Genomic DNA, 21,113 nt, shown 5'->3' on the forward strand with positions numbered 1-21,113 from the left:
TCATGAAAGAGAAAACAGGTTATTCCAGAGGGTAAAATCTTCTCTCTGGCTATGGAACAGCTGCAGTTGAACAAAATTTTGGACAAGACCTAGGCAGTGAATTTGGCTTTTCTTTAGAGTATATCAAATTTCTAGGATTAATGGTGTTGGGTTTTTAAGCCTAGCTTGTCTAAAAGAATGTTAAGTTGTATAGTAAAGTATTATCTAGTCTTCTTGATCTGAGCAGGAAAATAAGGCTTTCTTTCAAATTTCTTCACATAACTGGAGCAAATGTTAAACCTAGATATAGGAAAAGCTATTCGTAAGAGCACTAAAAATCCAGATACTGTGATTATTTGCTTTGCAATGCTATAAAAAATATCAGTTCCCAGGGAGAAGAGGTACAAAGCTGTGTTTTACTACAAAAATTACAGAGCAATTCCAGAAGACATCTGTGCCTGAGAGGTAACACTCCAGTGAAAGATAGGGCTGTGAACAACTTTTTCAGATGTGTGTAGTCCATTTTCATCCTTTTTAACATTCTTGTTCCAAGTCCACCAGGATTTCTCAGAGCAGAGGTGGTTGTCCCAATGTGAGAAAGTAATGCCAGATTTTCATAGTATACAGATGACTGGAGGGATTCAAAGATAGTGTTCAGCTCATTATCATGTGCAATTCAGCTGGGACTGTAACTTGGGCTCTAACTTGGGCTGGTGTCTCAGCTCACCACACCAGCAGCCTCTGTGGGAATGTCACTGAGCTGTTTGCCCTGTCCCTCTGACTGTCTGAGGTATTCCAAGAGCTGCCTTAGCCTCTCGGGGACATTTCAGTGCATTTATCTTCTTCCCTGACAAGCCTGTCTCTGTCTCTCAGCGGCAGTGGATTTGTGATTTGTGCTCCATGGTGAGCAGAAGAGCTGGGGATGACTGTCCAGCACCTGTGCCTCTCACACCCACACTGCTGCTTTTCACAAAACACAAACACCACCAGTGACTCCAGCGAGGCAGCCCTCAGCTGTGGAGGAGCCAGTGCTCTGTGTGTTAAAAATGACCTGATTTCTCTCTGGGAGATTTCTCTGTGTCATGTCTCAAGGGTTTGATTTATCTTTGCCGAGGTACCTGTCATTTGTGAGCCAGGCCTTGGCTCAGGGCAGGTTGCCATGGGGTTGTGCTGTGTAGCCTTAATGGGATAAGTGCTTGGTGGGTTGTGTTCCATCAAAGCCCTCTGTTGTTTCTTCCTTGTCTCTCATTAAAATGAGTAACTGGAATTTCTCTTCTGCCAGTGTTTCACTCTGAGAGGATTTCTCTCTAATAGATGTCAAACTCGCCCATTAAGAAGTGGGTAATGAAACCTAGGTGGCCCAAGTGAGCAATCAGCATGCAGCCCAGCACAGCCTCTCACCACAGTCAGGAGGAGTGATAAATGCTATTATAACCTCAGCTTGCTACTGCTGTCCGGACACATTAGGACTGAGCAAGCATTTTAAAATAAATTAAGATCACAAATAACTGTGTAAAACACAGGAAACGAGCTTCATAATTCAGGTGGATGGGCTGTAAGATTAACAGCTCAGGGAGAGCTGGATGGCAGCCCTCTCCGGTTCATCGGCTCTGACACCTCATAAAATAACAAAGGAGAGTTGGGCTGAAGGAGCCAATGCCAGCTGTTGTTGACACCGGAGAAAAGGAGAATTGGATCATAATTCTTAGACATCCCAGTGCACCAGAGATTCTCCTTCCTCCGACAAGGTCTGGGACTTACTGTAAAGGTCAGTCTCAGCTGGTGAATGGAAAGGGACAAGTTTGGGCTGGTTTTGCTTCTTAGATCAAGCAGTGGAAGATACTCACAAAACCACCCATAATGAGGTGTAGGTAGCTTTAGGTAGACAGGATTTTTCTGAGAGCTCCAGACACCTCAGCAGAAGCCACACTGAGGGATCCTGTGCTGAGAGGCTGGTGGAGCTGGCATTAGCTGTGTAAGGAACTGCTTCTAAATGAAGCCTTCATTGGAGTTAATTGCCACCCCCACATTAATGCTGAGAACCAGATGAGTTTTATTATGCATACAAGAGCACTTCATCAGAGAAGGGCTAAGGCAGATGAACCAGTTGCACAGAGCAAGTGTCAGCTCATTTATAATCCATTTGGAAATCCCTAAATGACTGTTCATGATAATCTGGGACTGCTGTCCCATGGGGAGGATCAGTCTCTGCCCTCATCTGACACTTCTCAAGTACCTGCTGCCAGCCTGGTACCAGAGGCAGTCCTGGGTAGACTGATTTCTGGTTGAATCCGACACAGCAGTGGTTTTATGATCATTCTGGCTGTGAGGATCTTTCTGTCCCCACTGCAGTTTGTGCACGTTTTGCCTGTGCCTGTTGGCAATGCAGGCAGCAATTCAGAATCAATTCATATGACAATGGAAATAAGAGGTAGTGTTGCCAGCCAAGAAACCTAATGGAAACAGCACAGTTCTCTCAGAAACTGGCAAATCTTGTGTTTGTACAGGCTTTGAGGGCATGTTGGTTTGGGCCCTTTTTTCCACTTTTTTTCTTTCTGTTTGTAGAGTGGCTCAAATGCAGATGGTATCTGACTCTAGTAAACTAGTAAGAATTTAACAGTGCTGCTGGAAATCAATAGAGAGGAATTCCAATGGGAAAATGGAGTCTGCAAGAATAATAGACACTTTCAGGTGTATTTTTCTGTACTCTTTTTTAATCAAGGGAGAAAAAGACACAGGCCATCTGATCAGTGCCTCTGTTCCCCCCCAGTCACAGGAAAATCTGCAACAGGTGGAAAAGGAAAAAGCTAACATAGAAAAACTCAGTTGTTACAGATTGGTAAGCAATTGTGTTGATAAAAGAAAATAAAAACCTGACTCTGCAGTGTCAGGGACAAAGAAATAAGTGGCAAAACACAATTATTGGGACATCATGCATATAAATCTATAAATTAACTCAATGAACATGCAGGGGAATCTTCTGTGGCTTGCCCAAACAGCTTCATTCTGGAGATGTAGTTTGAAATTACACTGGTGCACAAAAATTTACCCATAACCTAAACTTCCAGCCAGCTCTCCCAAGCAGGTGTTTGCAGCAGGGGCCGTAGCTTGGAGGATGTGCAGGATTGCTCTCTAGTCTTGCCTAATGTTTCAGTTGCATTCATAGGACACACGGACTCCAACTCCCCGTTTGTTCCTTTGGTGTCTGAAATACAAATCTTGTTAAGGCTTTTTTTTTCTCCCCGAGCCTGTAGGATACAGGTTGGTGTGGTTGTTTTCTCTCCCTGTCTGTACAATGTTCTTGGGGATCTTGTCCTGTCTAATTTCAGATTTGCTGCTCAGGTATCATGTGTGAAAGCTCTGGCCACCCTCTAATAAGATTGGGAACTTTTCTTTTGCTATGTCTTCCTAATCACAGCTGAATAGACTCAGCAAGGAAAAATAAGAGTGAGAAAGGGCAGAAAACTGACATTCTTCTTCCTTAGATGATCTCTGCTAATTATCCTTGTTTTTTATCTTGCAGATCATCACGCTTGAAAAAAATGGGAATGGGTACCACTACATTCTGGCAAATATGGTGAGTTACCCTAATTGGTGGGGGTTTTTCCTATCTCACAGTTTTGTAAAGCACTATATTTATAAATACTGAGCTGTACACTCTTTTTCTCATCCACCTTCTAGGTAAAAAATATACCAAAGTCTTTTGCTGTGCTCTTCTTGTGGAGTGTTCACTCTTGAGCCAGCAAGATTATCTGCAGGGTATCTCCAAGTGTGCTGGGGTTTTGTAGTAGTTTGACCTTGGCTTGATGACAGATGCAGACCAAAGTAATTTTATCACTGCCCCCTTGGTGCTAAATGAAATCTGACTGTCATGGCTCTAGGGAAAGAATTGAATGCCAGGATTTCTTTAAGGAGAGGATTCTCCCTTTAATGCAGGGAGGTGCTGCCTGAGGACAGGGCAGCATTGGACAGTGGCAGGACCACCTTTCTGGAGCAAGACTTACAGGAGGATGGAAAATTTCTTTGCCTAGGGGGATTAGGAGAGAGGTAAGAGAGAGAAATTGAGTTTTTCCACAGCAGAGCTCCTACCCTGTCCTCCCCAAATGTGTCCATCCATCCAGGAGGATGCACAGCAGAGGCTGGGCTGCTGCTGGCAGTCTGGGGCTCAGGCTGCTCCCCTGGGACCCCTGTGTCCCTGTGGAGTGAGCCATGTGCAGGCTCTGGACCTGTTCTTTTAGCACAGAGCTGCATCTGGGAGGTGGCACGTCAGCCCTGGGGTAATTAAACTTTAAACTACCAATTAGTCAAGCAGTTGCTGCCCTTCTCCTTTTCTCAGTCCCAAGATAACTCTGTAATTTACCAGGCAAAAATGGCCACATCATTACCCTGCAGTGCCCTGTACTGACCCTGCACCCTGTACTGGCTGCCTACCGTGTAATTACAGAGATTAAAATGTTACCTTGTGCAGGGGGAAACATGCAAAACTACAGAGCAGCCAATAACTTCAGTTGCTAATTTAAAAAAAAAATTATTATTTGCCATAACCCAGGTCCTGGATGTTTATGAAAGTCCCTTCATTAAAGTTAAGCAGCAAAGTGAGCTGGAGTCATTGGAGTGAGCATGTCTATGCAATTTTAAGTACACCCACACGGAAGGCTGAATGACAATATCACCTCTTCCCTCTGCACAGTTTCATAAGGATAAATGCATGAAAGGCATGAGGTGAACTGAACTAACACTCAGGTGTAGGAGATTTGAAGGACATTTCCCTCTGTATCAGGATACCACTCTCTCCCACCTTCACCCAGACAAAGTACACTTGTCCCATCTTTAATGTGTTCTCTCAGCCTTTGCACAAATGCTGAGAGGACAGAGCTGGCTGGAAGAGGTTGCATACTCAGCCAACAGGGTTTATAAATAATGAACTTGGAGAAAAAGGCTTTTCATTTCTCCAGCCCCTCTACAGGGACATTCTGCCTCCCACTGCAGCTCAGTGGAGGGGGCCTTGAGCCCCACAGTGTCTGACAGGATCACTGAAATTTACTGGTGTGCTTTCCAAGCCGCTTGGATTCTGGGGAGAAGGAGCAGAGTGAAAGGAATCCAAGCTTTACCTTTTGTCTTCCCTGCTCCTTAAAACTCAGCACCGCACAAGAGCCAAAAGTCAGAGAGGAGAATACTTAAAAAAAAAAGGAAAAAGAGTAGGGGATAATCAGACAACATGGGAAAACTATTTCTAAAAAAATCTGGGCACCCCTCAAGGTTAAGAAGGTCCTTTCCAGGGGAGAAAAATGTGGGCAGGTTCAGACACCAGAAGCCAAATCAGCTCCTGTCATGTGCTGCACCCATACTGGATGATGGATTTAGCAAGGATAATGGCAAAAAGGCCCTGAAAATCCCATGTTTCTGAGACCACAGGGCGGCAAGGAAGGACAGCAAGCCTCCCTTAGTGGAGATAGCCAGGGATTTTATAATGGATTGGCAGAAGCTGGCATCTGGCAGGGTTAAACCCTGGTGCGAGCGCTCTGATCCAAGAGATCGCAGTAGGTTTTACCCTCTTCTGAGGACATCTCATCGCTGGATTAGAGCCTTCAGAGGGTGTAGCGTGCTGTAATTTATTCCCACTGACTCACACTCATAGTGGTAGACCTTAAACACCCCTCATTTTCCCCTGCAGACGTGTCCTAGGATGACAGGATGCCCACACACACTCGTACCCTCGTGCGCACCCGCGTGCCTGGAGAACAGCCCTGTTTTGGGGAAGTGCCTCGTTCTGGAGCGCTGAGTCCTCAGAGAATAAGTTAAGAGCTGAAACCTGGAAGTGTTGGGTTTCCAGATGAGTTATTTTTTGTGCCCTGTGCTGGCTGAGGTAGTCCTGAGTTTAGGACTCTCACCCTGTATGAAGATCAGGTCAAGGGAATCCTCAGCTGGTTCATAGTCACCAAGTTTCCTGCACTAGCTGGAGCAAGGGGAGGAATTTTCAACACCTGCCTTTTGCCTAACCTACTTGGGCACGGAAAAATGGGGGCACGGTTGTGGAAATGATGCAATGGAAGCAAATATTGGGAAACATTTCTGGATAACTCTGCTTAAATTCCTCTTTTTAGCTATATGCTGCTTCAGACCTATACACAGCCAAAAAATTCCAAGCAGCAGCACACCACTGCTCAGTTGCAGCAGCTTCAAACTGGTGTTCCATCAGGAATGCAAAGCGAGTTTCCAAGGCAATGCAGAGGCTGAATAAGGTCTAAAAGATATCATCCATAGGCACATTTTGGAATGGAGGAATTCCCTGTCTGGCCACAGCCAATCCATGGGCAGAGTCACTGCCTTGCACTAGCCTTGCTGTGGGTTTGCCCAGCAGCTGCTCTGGGTGAGCTGTAGTAAAGTGCTGAGCAGAATTTGACAGCAGCAAGTGAAAGCTGGTACTTCCTAGCAGGAACAGCTTTCTTTTTCAGTGAAATTGCTGTTGCCAAGGTGAGACAATAATGTTTCTGTGTTCACAAACAAAATGAGACCATTCTGCACCTTAGGCCATGGGCATACATCCTTCTCTGAACCTGCTACACCTGCTAAAGACACAACTTCTCTTGTCTCCCCAGCCGTGCCTGTCCCATGAAGGTCTGACTGCAGCATCCCTGCCAGGGGAAGGGTTTCTGTGAGCATCCCTCCCTCTCCTCGAGCCAAATCTGGCACTCTTCATGGCTTTTGCAAACTGATGAAATTCTGGTCTTTAACTGGTACCCATCAGAGTTACCCCAGTGAGCTTTTACCAGAGCTAACCTGGGTATTTGTCAGGTGCACTGGCAGCTTGAAGGCATATCTCTCTTTCTCTTTTCCCCTCTGGAACTCAAAGAGATTTGGCAACTTTTAAAAGTGTTTGTTTCTGTGAGTCTCATTTTTCTAAGCTTTGCTCTCAGCCTTTGAGATCATCAGTTCTAGCAACCACAAAGAGGAAAAAAAAATATCGTCAGTACTATCAGAGGAACAAGCTTAGAAACTTCTGGGACTCCTTTCTTTTGATGTTCAGGCTTTTTGCCCATAACCTTGGCTTTGTGTATCTGTTTGTCCTACTCCATGGATGTGAGCTGAGTGCTGTCAGTAGTGGGAGAGCATCAGCTTGGGCAGAGAAAAATCTTTGTCATTAAATAAGCGACATTTGTGTGACCTGTCTTTAAAGGAAAAAGTATGAAAGACAGCTGCCACATCCAGTGTTTTAGCCTCTTTTTTCTTTCCTGGTGCATTAGTCTAAGTTGTTCTTTTAGCAAGTGCCCTTTTTTTTTTTTTTTTTTTGAAGATGAATAGATAAGTGTACAAGATTGCTGATGGCAGGGATACCAGGGAAAAGTAAAGATAAAAACAGTGTTGATTAGCAAAGGTAAGCACTTTTTCCTGTGCCATTCTTCATCAGCCTGTGTCAGCACTGAGTTAGACCATGGACAGTTTCCCTTTGCTGGCAGTTGTGGTGCTGGTGGAGGTTACCAGTGGTGCTTTAAGGAACCTAGAAATAAAAAACACACTTTCTAGAAAATATTAGTATAGGAGGTAATAGAAAGGTTGGTCTTTATTGGAGGCCTCCAGAGGTAGATATGGAAAAATATTCTCAAAATGCCCACCACCCCACGGGGTGAAAGCAATGTTTTAAGTTTAGCAAATTAGCATAATTGACAAAAATCACCAATTAGGAGCACAAGAGGTGATGCAATTTTCCCCGGGTCAAGCGTCTCTAAATCCTCCCCCCTCAGATGGAAACTAAACTTTGTTTATGAAAATGTGTCTTGAAGAGATATTCTTCAGCCTTGCTTCCCAGAAAGAACCAAGATAGGATTGGGGCCTTGGAATGTGTTTTGTCTTTCTGCCTAGGGAAAAGGTAGGGAAAAGTACTGGGAAAACTAGTCACAGATACAATAGGCCACAGAGCTACAAATACATGTGTAAAAAATAGGGAATATATAAAAGAAAAAGAGAAAAAATCGTTTGGCATCATCACTTACCACAGCACAGCAGCTTTGTCAGCAGAGTGGCTCCTGCAGGAGTCAGACAAGACGTGCTGGGTTTATCCAGTTCCCCTCTGGGCTGGATGGGCAAGTTTGGTTTTTTGCACCCCAAAAACAGAAGGAAGAACTTCTGCACCACCAGGGCTGAGACTCAGCAATGTGAGACCAACACTGGGTGCAGAGAGGGAAGAGGAACCCTCCCAAATTGGCCATCCACAGGCAGAGAGCAGCTCCCCTAGAGCAGGGCAGGACACCCACACCTGCAGCACGTGCTGTGGCTGTGCGGGGAGGGTTGTGCAGCACAAGCAAGGTCTGTACCTGCCCCAGCACAGTGACACCTGTGGCACTGCCCCAGCACAGTGGGACCTGTGCCGCTGGCAGTGTGTCCATGGCTCCATTCCCTGCTTGCCTGCAGCTGAAATGTTGTAGTTCTGTCTCCCATCAGCTTGAAAGCTGCCGTGTTTATCTGAGTCCCCCCTCGGTTCTCAGTGCTGCCTCCTGCCCCCCAAAGTGCTGCTGGCTGGTGGCACAAACCAGGTCAGCAATGCTCAGGGGTGAATCACTCGCTGATTTGAAACTCAGTTTTGTGGAGTTTCCAGAAGGATGTGTACGACATCTCCTTCTCATCCTGGCAAGATCTCAAGATGCAAACTTTATATTTTTCTATTGGAAAAAAGGTGTCCTAGGTTACTTTTAGGGTTCTAAAATTATGCCTGTTAGAACTTTCTGCTTCCTGAGAGGTTGGTGCAAGTAGGCTCATGAGACAAATTAATTTTCTGTACAGAGAAAGACAATATATCAGTGAAAATTCTGCATTTCACTTATAAACAGCTTTTCTGTCCTGACTCAGAAATTATCAAAGAGAAGAACCACATATAACATTATCTCATCTGAATTAGTGATAGTAAGAGACACAGCAGTGCCCTGAATTAAATTTTGTTTGAACTTGAGTGTCTCATGTATAAGAAAATTATCTGGTTTGATACAAAACTTGCCCACACAGGATAATATGAACAGCAACCTTGGGAGGATTTTTGCAGTATTTAATGAGGGCTCAAAAACATGAGTGACTTACTGTGGCTTAAAAAAATCAGAGCATCAGGTGAGTAACTGACAGATTATATTACAGCTATTGGAAGGAAAAATGTGTTTGCTTAAACTTCAGCAAAATGGTGTTAAACTAACAGGTTTCCTCAGCCATTTGCAGTCTCCTCATCCATTACCCCAGCTCAGCTGCAAGTGGTGATGTGTAAATCCATAGTATCTGCCTCATGGTGACTTCATTTGTCCTCTTTTCTAGTCAGAACATGCTTAGCTTCAGCTTCCTCGACCAGATTTATGCTTCTGTTTGCTTGACAAAATATTCCATTACTGATGTTTTGGTCCTTGTAAACTGGGATCAGGCCATCTCTTAATCATATCTTTGATAGAATTCATGGCATCTGCCACTGCACGGCATATTCCCCAAACCTTTAAATCAGTTTATGCCCTGAAAACTCTCTAATGCACAAACATCCACCTAGAACATCCCCTCCCCTGCCTGGACTGAGCCTTCTGACAAGATGTGTATGGTCATTTATATCCACAATGTGCTGCAGCTGCAAGATTGGGCAAATAATATCACAAAGAAAATGCGCAGAGCTGCACCAAGGAAAAACTGCTGTTCATCTCCAACCCCTTGTGCTTAAAGCCTGGATTCTCACCTCACTTGGTTTGTGTTGTATCTACAGGCAGGACAGAGCACTCTCATCAAGCTGCAGGGTTGGGAAGCTGTCTGATAGTGCCCCCTTCTCCTGTCTTTCTTTTCCCTTTCCTCACTTACCCCTGAGGACTCACGTTTTGCTGCTGCAATGGGATTTGACACATTAATAACTCTGCAGAGGAGTGGAAGGCACAGTGGAAGGAGACTGGAGCAGATGGGCTCTTTTTGGACACACCCTCCTTATTAATACAAAGTGATGGGAGTGAGGAATGCTGCTTCACTGGAGAAGTTAAGCTTGAAGATAATTTGGGGTATTAGAGATGCTCTGCCTGGAAACACTCCATTTCTTGCTCCCTGCAGTAAGTCACTGGTGTACCTTGGAATGACAGGAGTCACTTTGTATTCACTCAGCTGATCTACAGCCATTCAGAAGCAAAAATTTTGTTTTGCAAAGTTTCTTATAATCATAAAATCTGCTACAAGGAAGTAGTCTGGCATTGCAAGTCATGCATTTAAACAGAGCTGGGCCAGTTTCCCAATGCTGCCACAGGTTTCCATGGCACCCACCCAAGCTCAGGGTGAATTGCTTAAATGCTTTTGGCTTGAAAATATTTCAGTGTGCAACCTATTAAAGAAAAGAGAAATCAAACTCTAGTCTCTTCATCCCAGACAGAAAGAGACTTAAAAATACTAATATTCCTCCCTGGGATGAGGGGGCTCTGTTGGCTTCAGCCAACAAGCCTTCTCCAGACAATTCAAGAGAAAGGGGTGGTTTTCCCTCTCCTCATTCAAAGCTGATTTTGCCAGTCTCAGGGGGAGATCTGGAGAGCTCAGAAGAGGCAGCAGGAGGAGAGAAAGCAGCACTGTTTGTCAAGAATGTGTCTGTCTTCAAGGAGACTCTGTAGCATTCTTTATCCGAGGAAAGGAGGAGGCTTGGAGCACAGGCAGGGAGGTTTTCAGCTGGGCTGTGGGGTGGCTTTCGAGCTGCTGTGCCACAGCCTACCTAGAGCTCAGCCCGTGCTTCTGCAGCTTCAAAGGCATCACAGGAGGCACCTGCAGGGAAAGGGCCAACAATTGGTGTGAGCTCAGTGAAATACAACGAGAACCTGGAGGTGTGGGTGCATTGCCATGGGCTGGGAGGGTGTCCCACAGGCAGCTGTGCCACCAAGGGTCATCAGTGTGCAGAGAGGAGGCAGAGGTTTGGGACAGTGAGGCAGTGAAATATGAGGGTGAAAGGAGAGATGCAGGGAAGTCAGTGAAGCTCCAGATTTGAGGAGGGTCGTGGACAAAGGGATGAGGTTTTCCCTACACTGACAGCTGCCTGCACTGCCCACTCAGTGTTCTGGCTCCTCATAGTGTCCAGGGTATAAATTAGGAGCTGGTTCATTTCTGGAGGGACGTTCTTTTCAAGGCAGATCCTTTGTGGACCACTTAATCAAGATGGATTCATGAGGCCCATTTCAAGTCATCAGTCTTCCTGCATTATGCATTTCCTTTGATGATTGAGCCCACAAGCAGTGCAGAGGAATATAAATGTGTGACTTGCTGATGCCTCTCCCAGCAACCAAGGCAGCAAATGGGACAGTAAAACAACCTTTGGCTGAAAACTGCTTTCAGTTAAGAACAGCATAAAGAACAGATGCATCAAGGAAAGCACAGGGAGGATAAACCCCTTCCCAGTACTGTTTTCTATTTGAAGCCACAAAAGTCTGTAATAGCTGCCCATATTATTTCCTCACAGCAATACCCTGCACTTAATTGCTCTGTGATGTCCATTAATGCAGAGAGGAGCCCGTGGTATGGGCTAAAGAGCAAGTTCCCTCCTTTGAACCCAGCCTGGCTGCTGCTGGAGCAGTGTGCTGCAAATGCTGTGAGTCAGAGCAGGCTGGAGGAGGGAGCTGCCTCAGCCCATCAGCGTGAAGGGACCAGATTTTTGTGGTTTATTGTCAGCCTGCTCATTCCGTGGCATTTGGAGAGAGCCAGGTGTTTCCCAGGCGCGTGCAAGGCAGAAGGCACATCCTCTGGTTTGCTGAGGTGGTTTTGTGAAGTGAGTTTAAGTCCAAGGGACAGCTGATCCTGCCGTGGGGTGGCTGATGGATGGTTTGATGGCTCCCAGGGACAGCTGTGCCTGCAGGAGCCTTGTCTCCCCTGGAGAACCTACACCCTGGGCACTGGCCCTGCTGCTCTGGGCTGCCTCTGGGTCCCTCTGGGCCTGCTTTTCCAGGGGGCCTGCAGTCTGAGTCCCCATATTCCTGCTCTTCCTCCCTGGGGAATTTCAGTGCTGTGCAGGGAGGAGAAGGCTGATCCCTGCATGTCCAACAGACACATCCCAAATGCTTCAGGTGTCAAGAGCTTGAAGTCACACACAGCCACATTCCAGGGGCTCAGTTTCCCTGAACTGTGCTCCAGACATGGTTGCAAAGTGGTTTTTTTTCCAGTATTCCCTGGTGAATTTTAGAAACAGTTTCAAAACCATTTGATCACTCCACAGGATCACATGGAGTGCATCCTTCCAGCACTGTTCACTTCTTGCTGTGCTTGGTTGGATGGCAGAGGGAAGCATTTCTGGGCTAGTTCTTTCCCAAACTGGTTGATGCTAAACATATTACTGCAAAAGCACAGCTGCTGCCCCTTAGTCATGGGTTACAGTCTTTCCTTAGCCAAGTTTTAAGAATTTATTTTTTGTTTCCCATATACAGCCAATTGAAAACTAAATAAAATATCTTTTCGTCTTTTTTGCAATACGTGTCTATAGTTAGTACAAAGTGACAGATGATTGATGATTTCTTTAGTTGCAAATATTGTAATTCCCTTGTTCTCCTGTTTCCTACAAGCACTGATTGATATTCCAGAAGGAGAGATAAGCATGTTGAATTCTTGCTGCCACTTTGTCAATAGAGGCATTTTCAAAAACCAGTCTGCATAACTCTTGATGGTTTTTTGTCTATATGTTTGCTAGCAAGAATTCACCTGCTTTGGGAATTATTTTCTAAAATATTTGACCTCCAGATTTCCATGTTCATTTGCTCTCATGTTCCCCAGACCTGCTCTGAGCAGATTTCAGTGTGGTGATTAAAATTCCTTTGTAATTAGGAGTATTCCTATAATGTCCTTGTGCTGGGGCATGTGAAGGAGGAATAACAGGTGAAAACAATTATTTCAGCCGTTGATAGCAGCCAAAATGCAAAGATGTCTTCAAGGTTAATGATGTCCTCTATGGTCCCAACTGCCTTAAATGATTGGATAATATTCAGAGGTCTCCACACTTTTTTAAAGAATCTGAATTGTGTCAAAAGTCAGAGGGGAAAAATTAGTACAATCTTCAGGAAGAAATAATTCCTGTCATCTATTCAGATTATTTTAAAATTTTATACAATGAATCCCAATTTTATGCAATGAATCCCAATGAATATTGTTGAATATTTGCTTCAGCTTTAGAATGGTTTTGTTTGGGGAAAACAGTGAAGTACAGTGGTTTCAACCACTGCTGTCTCGTCACTGTTGTCATAACTTTTTTTTCTATTGAAATCTGCATTCTGAGGGGGCTTAACACACCAGTCATCTTATTCATACTCTGCAGTGAACTTGGACGTTTTCTTCATGCCTTTGTAGGTCTCCCCAAGAGGAGCTGGTTGCACAAACTTCAAGTTGCTCTGTGATAGTTTCTTTTGACAGATATTTTTCCCCTGAGTAGCTCCCAGGAGCAAAATGTCAGTGTAATTTGGTCCTAGCCATGAATAACCAGTTGGCAACCTGTGAGGTCCCTCTTACTGAGCCTTAGGAGCTCTATGTGGCAAAACCCACTTGGCCTGTAATGCATTCAGATGTCAGGGACAATTATCCTGCTGCATTTCCTATTCATTAATCACAGCTCTGGCTTTCTGGAACCCCTACGCCAGCAATTACAAACAAGATTGATGTGGGTTTAACCAGCATTCTGAGGAGCATGCACGCACAAAATACCACTTTTTTCTTTTAACCTAAATCACTGTACTTTGAAGCAAAACAAGCCATCTATTTAGAGCATCTGTACACCAGTATCCAATCCTCATCCTTGTAAGTGGATGCCAAATTGCCTACAAAATGCTGGAAGAAAAAATGTGAAAGTCTTTAAAGTAATTTTTGAGTCACTTATGACTCCCTGAGTCTGACACTTATATGAGAGGGCAATTTAGTCTTATCCTGGCAAGGTCTGTTCCCAAAACAGTTCCTATCTAATGGCTCGATCCTGACTTTGGAAATTGATCAGCTAATTAGCTCCCTCAGCCTGTGAACAGAAAGCATCATTTTGGGAAGCTGATTGGTGTTTTCCTGGAAATGACGTAACTTGGCTTTTTCAGCTCTCACCACATGGTGAGTCTGAGAACAAGCAAGGGAGAGAAACCCAGGGACAGGCTGAGGAGGAGCCTGCAGAGAACACTCAGCAGCAGGGCAGGGGGAAGGCAGAGCTCAAACCAGCCCTTCTGCTGCTCAGATGATGGCATTGTGACAGTCCTCCCATTCATCTCCCCTCATGCATTAAGGCTGCTGATGGTGCCAGTGCAAATAATTGAGTACATCTCTTGTGCTTGTGCTCCTAAAGAAAAAAGCAGAGCTCATCCTGTCCCACACACAGCAGGAGGACACAGCCCCTGTCCCAGCACCTCTGCAAGGAGCCACAGCAAAGAGTTCTGCACAGCAGCAGGGCTGCAGAGCTGGGATCAAAGCTGGGACACCAAGAAATCACTGCTTCCCCCGTATTGCAGTGTGTCTCTAATTAATTTTTCACCTCTGACTCAAGGGGGTGACTAATTCTGCAGTGCCACCCCGATCAATGCACACATGTATTTGCACACGTGTTCATCACATGCAGAGAGCCAGAAGTGGACAAGAACAATAAGGAAATGAAAGAAGTGTATTTCAGTAGTAATCTAAAGTCTAGAAAAGCACTTTCTTTTCTCCCAAATGAGCAAATTCTATAAACTGGCTTTTCTAATAGTAAGACTCCTTTGAGAAGCTGACCAACCAGTTCCTTCCTGATCTGCTGGAAGTTCATTGTTCAGAATTTGTTTTTCCCTGTGAACTGTGATTTGAAAAGAAGTAGCCTATCCATTGGTTACTGAGTCCATGAAAGTTAGGGCTGGGTGAACAATTCTGTATTAAATTTAGAGCTGGTTGGCAAATACTTTTTAATATATTTTACAAATTTTGTTCGTTTCATCCATTATTCAGGACGCATTTTTTCCATTACTCTCCTACCTTTCTCACAGGTGAACTGTTGTTAATGTGATTATTTGTCTCCCTGGGTGGTAACTGCAGGATATGGCTAGCTCAGAACCTGTGAGAAAAGCAAGTTCACACCATGACTGGGGAACTGGTGCCTCTCCTGAGCTGGACATTTCCTCCCAGAGGAAAGATATTTTTCCTGAGCTGTCTGCCATATTCATACATAAGCAGGATTCCTCTTTCCCATCTAGATATGTCTTCCTCTGATAAGCTGCTCCTGTTTTTCTCCTGTACCAGGGATTCATGGACATTGACCTGACCAAATTCAGAGAGAGTGGAGCCAATGTCACTGGCTTCCAATTGGTGAATTACACAGATACTGTTCCTGCCAAGATCATGCAACAGTGGAGGAATAATGATGCCAGAGAGCATCCACGTGTGGACTGGAAGAGGCCAAAGGCAAGTGGTATTAAAAAATGCCTTTCATTTGGTTCCATCTGGCTCAGTTTAAGTTATGCTCACCTCTTTGTGATCACACATGGCTCTTTATTCTCACTTGAGAAACTTCTAGTATAGTTATGAACATTGCCTGTTCCTTTTGCCCTAACATTATCTGAATTTTACTAGGCTGCAGTTACTGCCTCCTAAGATATACAAAATTTAATGTATTCACTCGGTCTCCCAGTTTTCACCCCCTCAAAGCTAAGAATTAAATATCTCATAATGTTCAGTATATAAAAAACAAAAAGCCTCTTTAAGCCCTTAACCTTTGACTTGTTTACAAGACATCCAGTGATAATAAAGTCCTTCCAGATGTTCTTTTTGAGAATTTCAAATCAGTGCATACAACAGAGGGGAAAAAGTATTTTAATTCCTAACACAGAAGGCCCTGAAGCTGTTGAGGGATGAGTGGAGGGGGAGGTTGTTTTTTTCTGTTTAATATTTGAAAATGAATACATTTGTGACAAACACTCTGCCATAGAAATGTTAGCTTTGGGATTAGTTTAAGAAAGTTGAAAACAACTAAATCAGTAGGCGATCATAGAAAAAAGAGTTAACACTATTGGTTCTTGCTGAGAGTTTTACACTGCTTTCTGTACAAGTTTCTGCTTGAATAAACTCATGTTTTGCAGAATTTTTGCCAATTGAGATGGAATTTTCTGGTCTCCATCCGTGACCAGAAAAAGTCCCTTGTTTCTTGATTTCATGTAGCTCACATTTACACAGTATAATGTGCTCCTTAAAAGTTCAGGTCAATGCTTCTGATTAAACACGAATGCTTGGGTAACAGGTGAAGGACTTTTAGGGCTGAGTCTTCTTCAGGGAGTGAAATCAGGAGCTTCTCCTTCACTTCCTGGCTGTGAAAGTCAAAACCAACTTTTAGGAGTCAACAGGGCAGTGAAGCAAGATGCAGTTGAACTTCATAGACAGGAGGTGAGGACAGAGTGTTGCCTTTTTCTTAACCTGGAAATGAAACTCAAGATAATTTTAGTAAGGAGGTAATATAAGAGCGGATTTTTATTTGAAGGCTTTCAAGGGTAGTTATGGAAAGATGTCCAAGATGCCTATCCCCACAGGCATGAGTACATTTTTATAGGTTTTGGGGAATTAACATAATTGATAAAAAGCACCAATTAGGAGGACAAGTGGTGATGTAATTTCTCCTCAGGTCAAGTTTTGTTTTGGAGTCCTCCCCTCATCATTAGCTGTGCTCTGTCCATAAAATGTATCTTGAAGCATTGTTCTCAACCTTGGTTCCCAGGAAGAACCAAGATAGCACAGGGGCTTTATACTTCTTGGGGCTTGGAGCTCTGGAATTTGTTTTGTATTTTTGCCTAGAGAAAGGCTATGGACAATTACCAGGAAAATTAGCCACTCATATTATAGGCCACAGATCTACAAATACATTTGCGAAGAAAGTCGCCGTAGAGCAGGATGGTAACGAGAAGACTCCAAGTCAAAGGCTAGAGAATGAACTCTGATTTATTTCAGATGCACTGCTCTATTTATTTGGAGCATTGTGAAGACTAATTTTATTGGTCTTAGAGTAAAAACATCTCACACCATTGGTGTGCAGTGAATGACACACGGTGGCAGAACCCATCTATAAACAATGTGAACAACAAGATAGATTAGAGAATTATTTACATTCTTTCCCAACTGTCTCCCAGGCTCTTGCCTGGTTAGAAAACCTTCTCTTTTTCTCTCTGACTGAACTGAGAATATCCACAGAAGAATACAGGGAACATATAAAAGAAAGAAAAAAAAAAAAAGTTAAAAAAACAAACGGCATCAGAGCAAGTCACCTGGAAAGTTACCCTGAGTGACGTTTCTGTTTCCAGTACACATCCGCCCTCACGTACGACGGGGTGCGGGTGATGGCCGAGGCCTTCCAGAACCTTCGGCGGCAGCGCATCGACATCTCCCGCCGCGGCAACGCCGGCGACTGCCTCGCCAACCCCGCCGTGCCCTGGGGACAGGGCATCGACATCCAGAGAGCCCTGCAGCAGGTTGGGAACCTGGCTGGGGGGTGTGTGTGCTGGGGGCACGCTGGGCACAGCCTCAGGGTGGGGGAGGACGCGTGGGCAGCAGCGGAAGCTCTGGCACAAATCACTTGGGATGAGGAGGAGCTGATCCTTCTGGAGAAGAGAGGTCTGAAGAGCTCAGGGGTGCATCCAGCAAACTGCTTTTCCTGGTTCCATCTGATGTGTCCTTGCCTGATCTTATTTCTGTTGTTGTTCCCAACATATTATGTTGGGAAAAATATTATCCATAAGCCAAAATATTATCCCATAAAATCAAGGGTCCCTATCTTAATGTTCCCCTCCCTAAGACACAGGCCTGCTCAGACCATGTTTTTTGCAGATTATTTGACTCTCTGTGAACTCAGCTTTAGTTCCAGCCTGCTAATGAATGTGTGTGAATTTTGCCTTATGTGTTGGCTGTCACCAAAATGTTCTCAAAGTGCAGATTATAGCTTGTTTCATACTGTGAGGACTCATAAAAGTCTTAAGAGCAGCCATTTAGATAGTTTATTCCTCAAATCTGATAGTCTTGCTTTTTTCTTCCTGCATAAAATTTAGATTTTTGAATAAACAAAAATACAATGTGAGACTTACAGCAGGAGAGAAAAATAATTCACTCTTATCAAAGACTTACCAAGGTAGAATATTTTAAAATTTCATTAAATTTCAAGACTGACATTTACTTCTAGCACTTTTCTTTCTTTTCCTGACAGAAATAGATGGATTCCTTGCAAATACTCCTAGTTCAGTGTTATCCAAATATAGCTTATCCCATCTTCTTTCCTTAACTGTGAAGAAGGCAAAAAAAAAAAAAATTAATGTGGTTCATTTGTATAATATGTAAACTTCCTCAAGTATTTTGTTTTGATTTGGTTTTGGCTTACTGGTAAATAAGAATTCCTTTAAAACCAAATCTTGCATCTGATTTGATTTTATTGCTTGGATTCAATTTGTTCCCAAGCCTGTCACTGACTTTCTGTATGACCTTGGGCAAATCACTGTCACAGCTTCTCCAGGCCCTTATAATAAAATCAGCCTCCCTGATGCATTAGGGAGATAGGTTACCTAATAAACATGAAATACTTGGAAGTCTTCTGATGAGCAATAGCTGCTCCAGCATTTTTCTTTATTGAATTTATGAGAATAAGATATCAAAATTAGACAGCTAGAAAATACATTTTTTGCGTGTGTGTTGGAAAATCTCCTCTGAAGTTTCCTTATATCTTCATTAAAACAATTTCAAAAGTCCTAATTCTTCAGCTAGAGTGACTTTGAGCAAAGAACACAAAGACCCATTTGCAAAAGCTGCTTCTTTACAGATGAAAAATAATAATTTTAAAAAGGCTTGACCAGCTCAGTTGTGATGGTCAAAATAAAAGACTGAAACAGACAGGGCAAGAAGCCTCCTAGCAAAAAAAATAACTATGAATTTAATAATCTTCCAGTGTTTAGTAACCTAGCAAGAAAGAGGCAGATGGAAATATAATAACTTATGATAAAATTGAAGGTTTGAGTTATCCTTTCTGTAAAGACTCACAATTAAGGCAATTCTTACAGCTCTTCACAGTGTGCTTTCTCTTCACCTCTCATTTGTTAATGCCTAAAATTTTATAAGCTTTTGAAAAGCAAAAGGTTTCTCTTCTTGCTTCTACTCAAACGTCTGGAATAAGCTCCCAAATTGCTTTATTCCTGTTTAGTGTAGGAAGGAACCACAGAATAATAAAAACATTTAGGATGGAAGATCTAAGATCATCAAGTCCATACATTATCCCAGCAACTAAACCACTAAACCATGTCCCAAGCACTGACACATCCACACATCTTTTAAATCCCTCCAGAAATGGTGACTTCACCACTTACCTCCCTGGACAGCCCATTCCAATGCTTGACAACCCTTTTGGAGAAGAAGTTTTTCCTAATGTCCAATCGAAACGTCCCCTGACACAACTTGAGGCCATTTCCTCTTGTCCTGTTGTGCTGTCTAGGGGAATAGACTGACCCCCACCTCACTGCAACCTCCTAACAAGGATTCATGGATGGCAGGAACAAAGATGGAAAGAAATATGAAGCATTCTTCATTTTTTTAAAAACAGAAATCTGGCATGTTCAAGGAGAATTTATGTTTTTATTAAAGATAATTACCTTTTTTCTTTTTTTGCAGGAAAAGGCTCACAAACTATTGCTTAAAACCACTACATTAAAGTTTCGATTTTACTTTGAAAAGGTTATGAAAATTCTAAACAAATTATTTTTTTATCATTATGTGGTCAGCACCTCTAATAAGCAGAAAGCTAGTCCCTAACTGCTGACTAACCCTGTAAAGCAGAAAGCCACAACAGAATCCTTCCGCTCCAGATGTCCCAACAAAGAGCCACATGCCCATCCGTGTCTTACAAACAAATGTGCTTAAATATCTCCAGTTGACTTGACTGGTGCTTAGCACTGTTGAAGTCAGTCCTCACTGTACTTTGCACTGCATTTTTGCTTTCTGCATTTTGCATTGCATTTTTGCATTTTGCATTTACCTTCAGAGGATGGTGAATGGCAGAACAGCTCGGCTGCATCCTGCAGCGTGGATAGCAGAGATCCCTTTTGCCATTTCAGTGCCACAAGGATATCACAGGATTAAGATTTTATTCACCGAGACAGAAGAAATTGATGCTGTAAACCTTCTTTTTAGTGCATACAAAGCTACAAAGCACAACACCTGTGACCTGAGCTTCAGAATCGGTCAGAAGCTGAAAGGAAAACCAAAGGAGATGTGAAAAAAAAACAGGCTTGGGAGTGCTTAAGACAATGGTGCTTTTTCAGCACATCTATTTTTTATGGGCATGTTGTGTCTTGTGAAAAGGGATAAACATGCTTATCCAAATGTCACCAGGAATACCTCTTGGTTTGAAAGAGCTTCAGAAAATGCTGGCAGATGTTCATTTTCATTACAACCTTTGTTGTAACAGCTGGAAAACAAACACGGCTTAACCAGATTAACAACAGATTTCCTCTGTAATGTTACAGCCTCATTTCTTCACCATGGGTTTTTATTCTGAGGATCTCAGGGTATTTTAAAAGTTAAATACCTGTTAAATACCTGTCCCCATTTTGCACGTAGGAAGACTTCAGTTACAGGAACAAGAGGTTTGTCCAAAGCAAATGAAAAGGCAGAGAAAGAGCATTTCTCCAGGTGGTCTCCATAGAAACCCAAATCTGCACTCATTTTTCCATGTTCTTGGTCCCCACTGCCTGGTCCCCACAGAGAGTGTGATTCCAGTCAGGAGCCTTTCTCCATTTCAGGCTGGGCACTTTTGCAACAAGGGAAGTTCAGGATGTGGGATGTGTTGTGAGCATCACTTCAGCTCGGCTGTGTTATCAGCAGAGATTTACGGTTCAAAGTTTCCTATGCAAATGTCAATACTAAATTGTTAGATTTTATTAATCTGGTGCAGAGGTAATTAAACTTGCTTGATAATTTATAGACTCCTCTCTATCTAAAGATGATGGCTGGGAGCCGTGGCCATGGTTTCATATTTCCTCCTGATTTACAAGTCCTGATTTGAGATGACAAATTCTTTACCAAATCTTGACTCCATGTTAGATTTAGAAAATACAAAACCTCACAAACTCAAGGAGTTCAGAGCTGATTTAGCTCACTGTCACATCCCAAGAGATGATGGGCTCACATTGGTGATCGAGCTCTTAGGCTGTGCTGTG

General features: G+C 43.4%; 1 protein-coding gene across 2 annotated transcripts in view; it reads left to right on the forward strand.

Moving 5' to 3' along the window:
• The window catches only part of GRIA1 (glutamate ionotropic receptor AMPA type subunit 1), a 120,593-nt gene that overhangs the window by 59,638 nt on the left and 39,842 nt on the right, over positions 1-21,113 (forward strand). For both annotated transcript variants that reach the window (XM_068205971.1, XM_068205970.1), the window contains exons 5-7: positions 3,503-3,556; positions 15,178-15,339; positions 17,223-17,390. In XM_068205971.1, the coding sequence (XP_068062072.1) occupies positions 3,503-3,556; positions 15,178-15,339; positions 17,223-17,390 (384 nt within the window). The remainder of the gene's footprint in view (positions 1-3,502; positions 3,557-15,177; positions 15,340-17,222; positions 17,391-21,113) is intronic.

Source organism: Anomalospiza imberbis, chromosome 15 (genome assembly GCF_031753505.1).
Source record: "Anomalospiza imberbis isolate Cuckoo-Finch-1a 21T00152 chromosome 15, ASM3175350v1, whole genome shotgun sequence".
Classification (NCBI taxonomy): Eukaryota; Metazoa; Chordata; class Aves; order Passeriformes; family Viduidae; genus Anomalospiza; species Anomalospiza imberbis.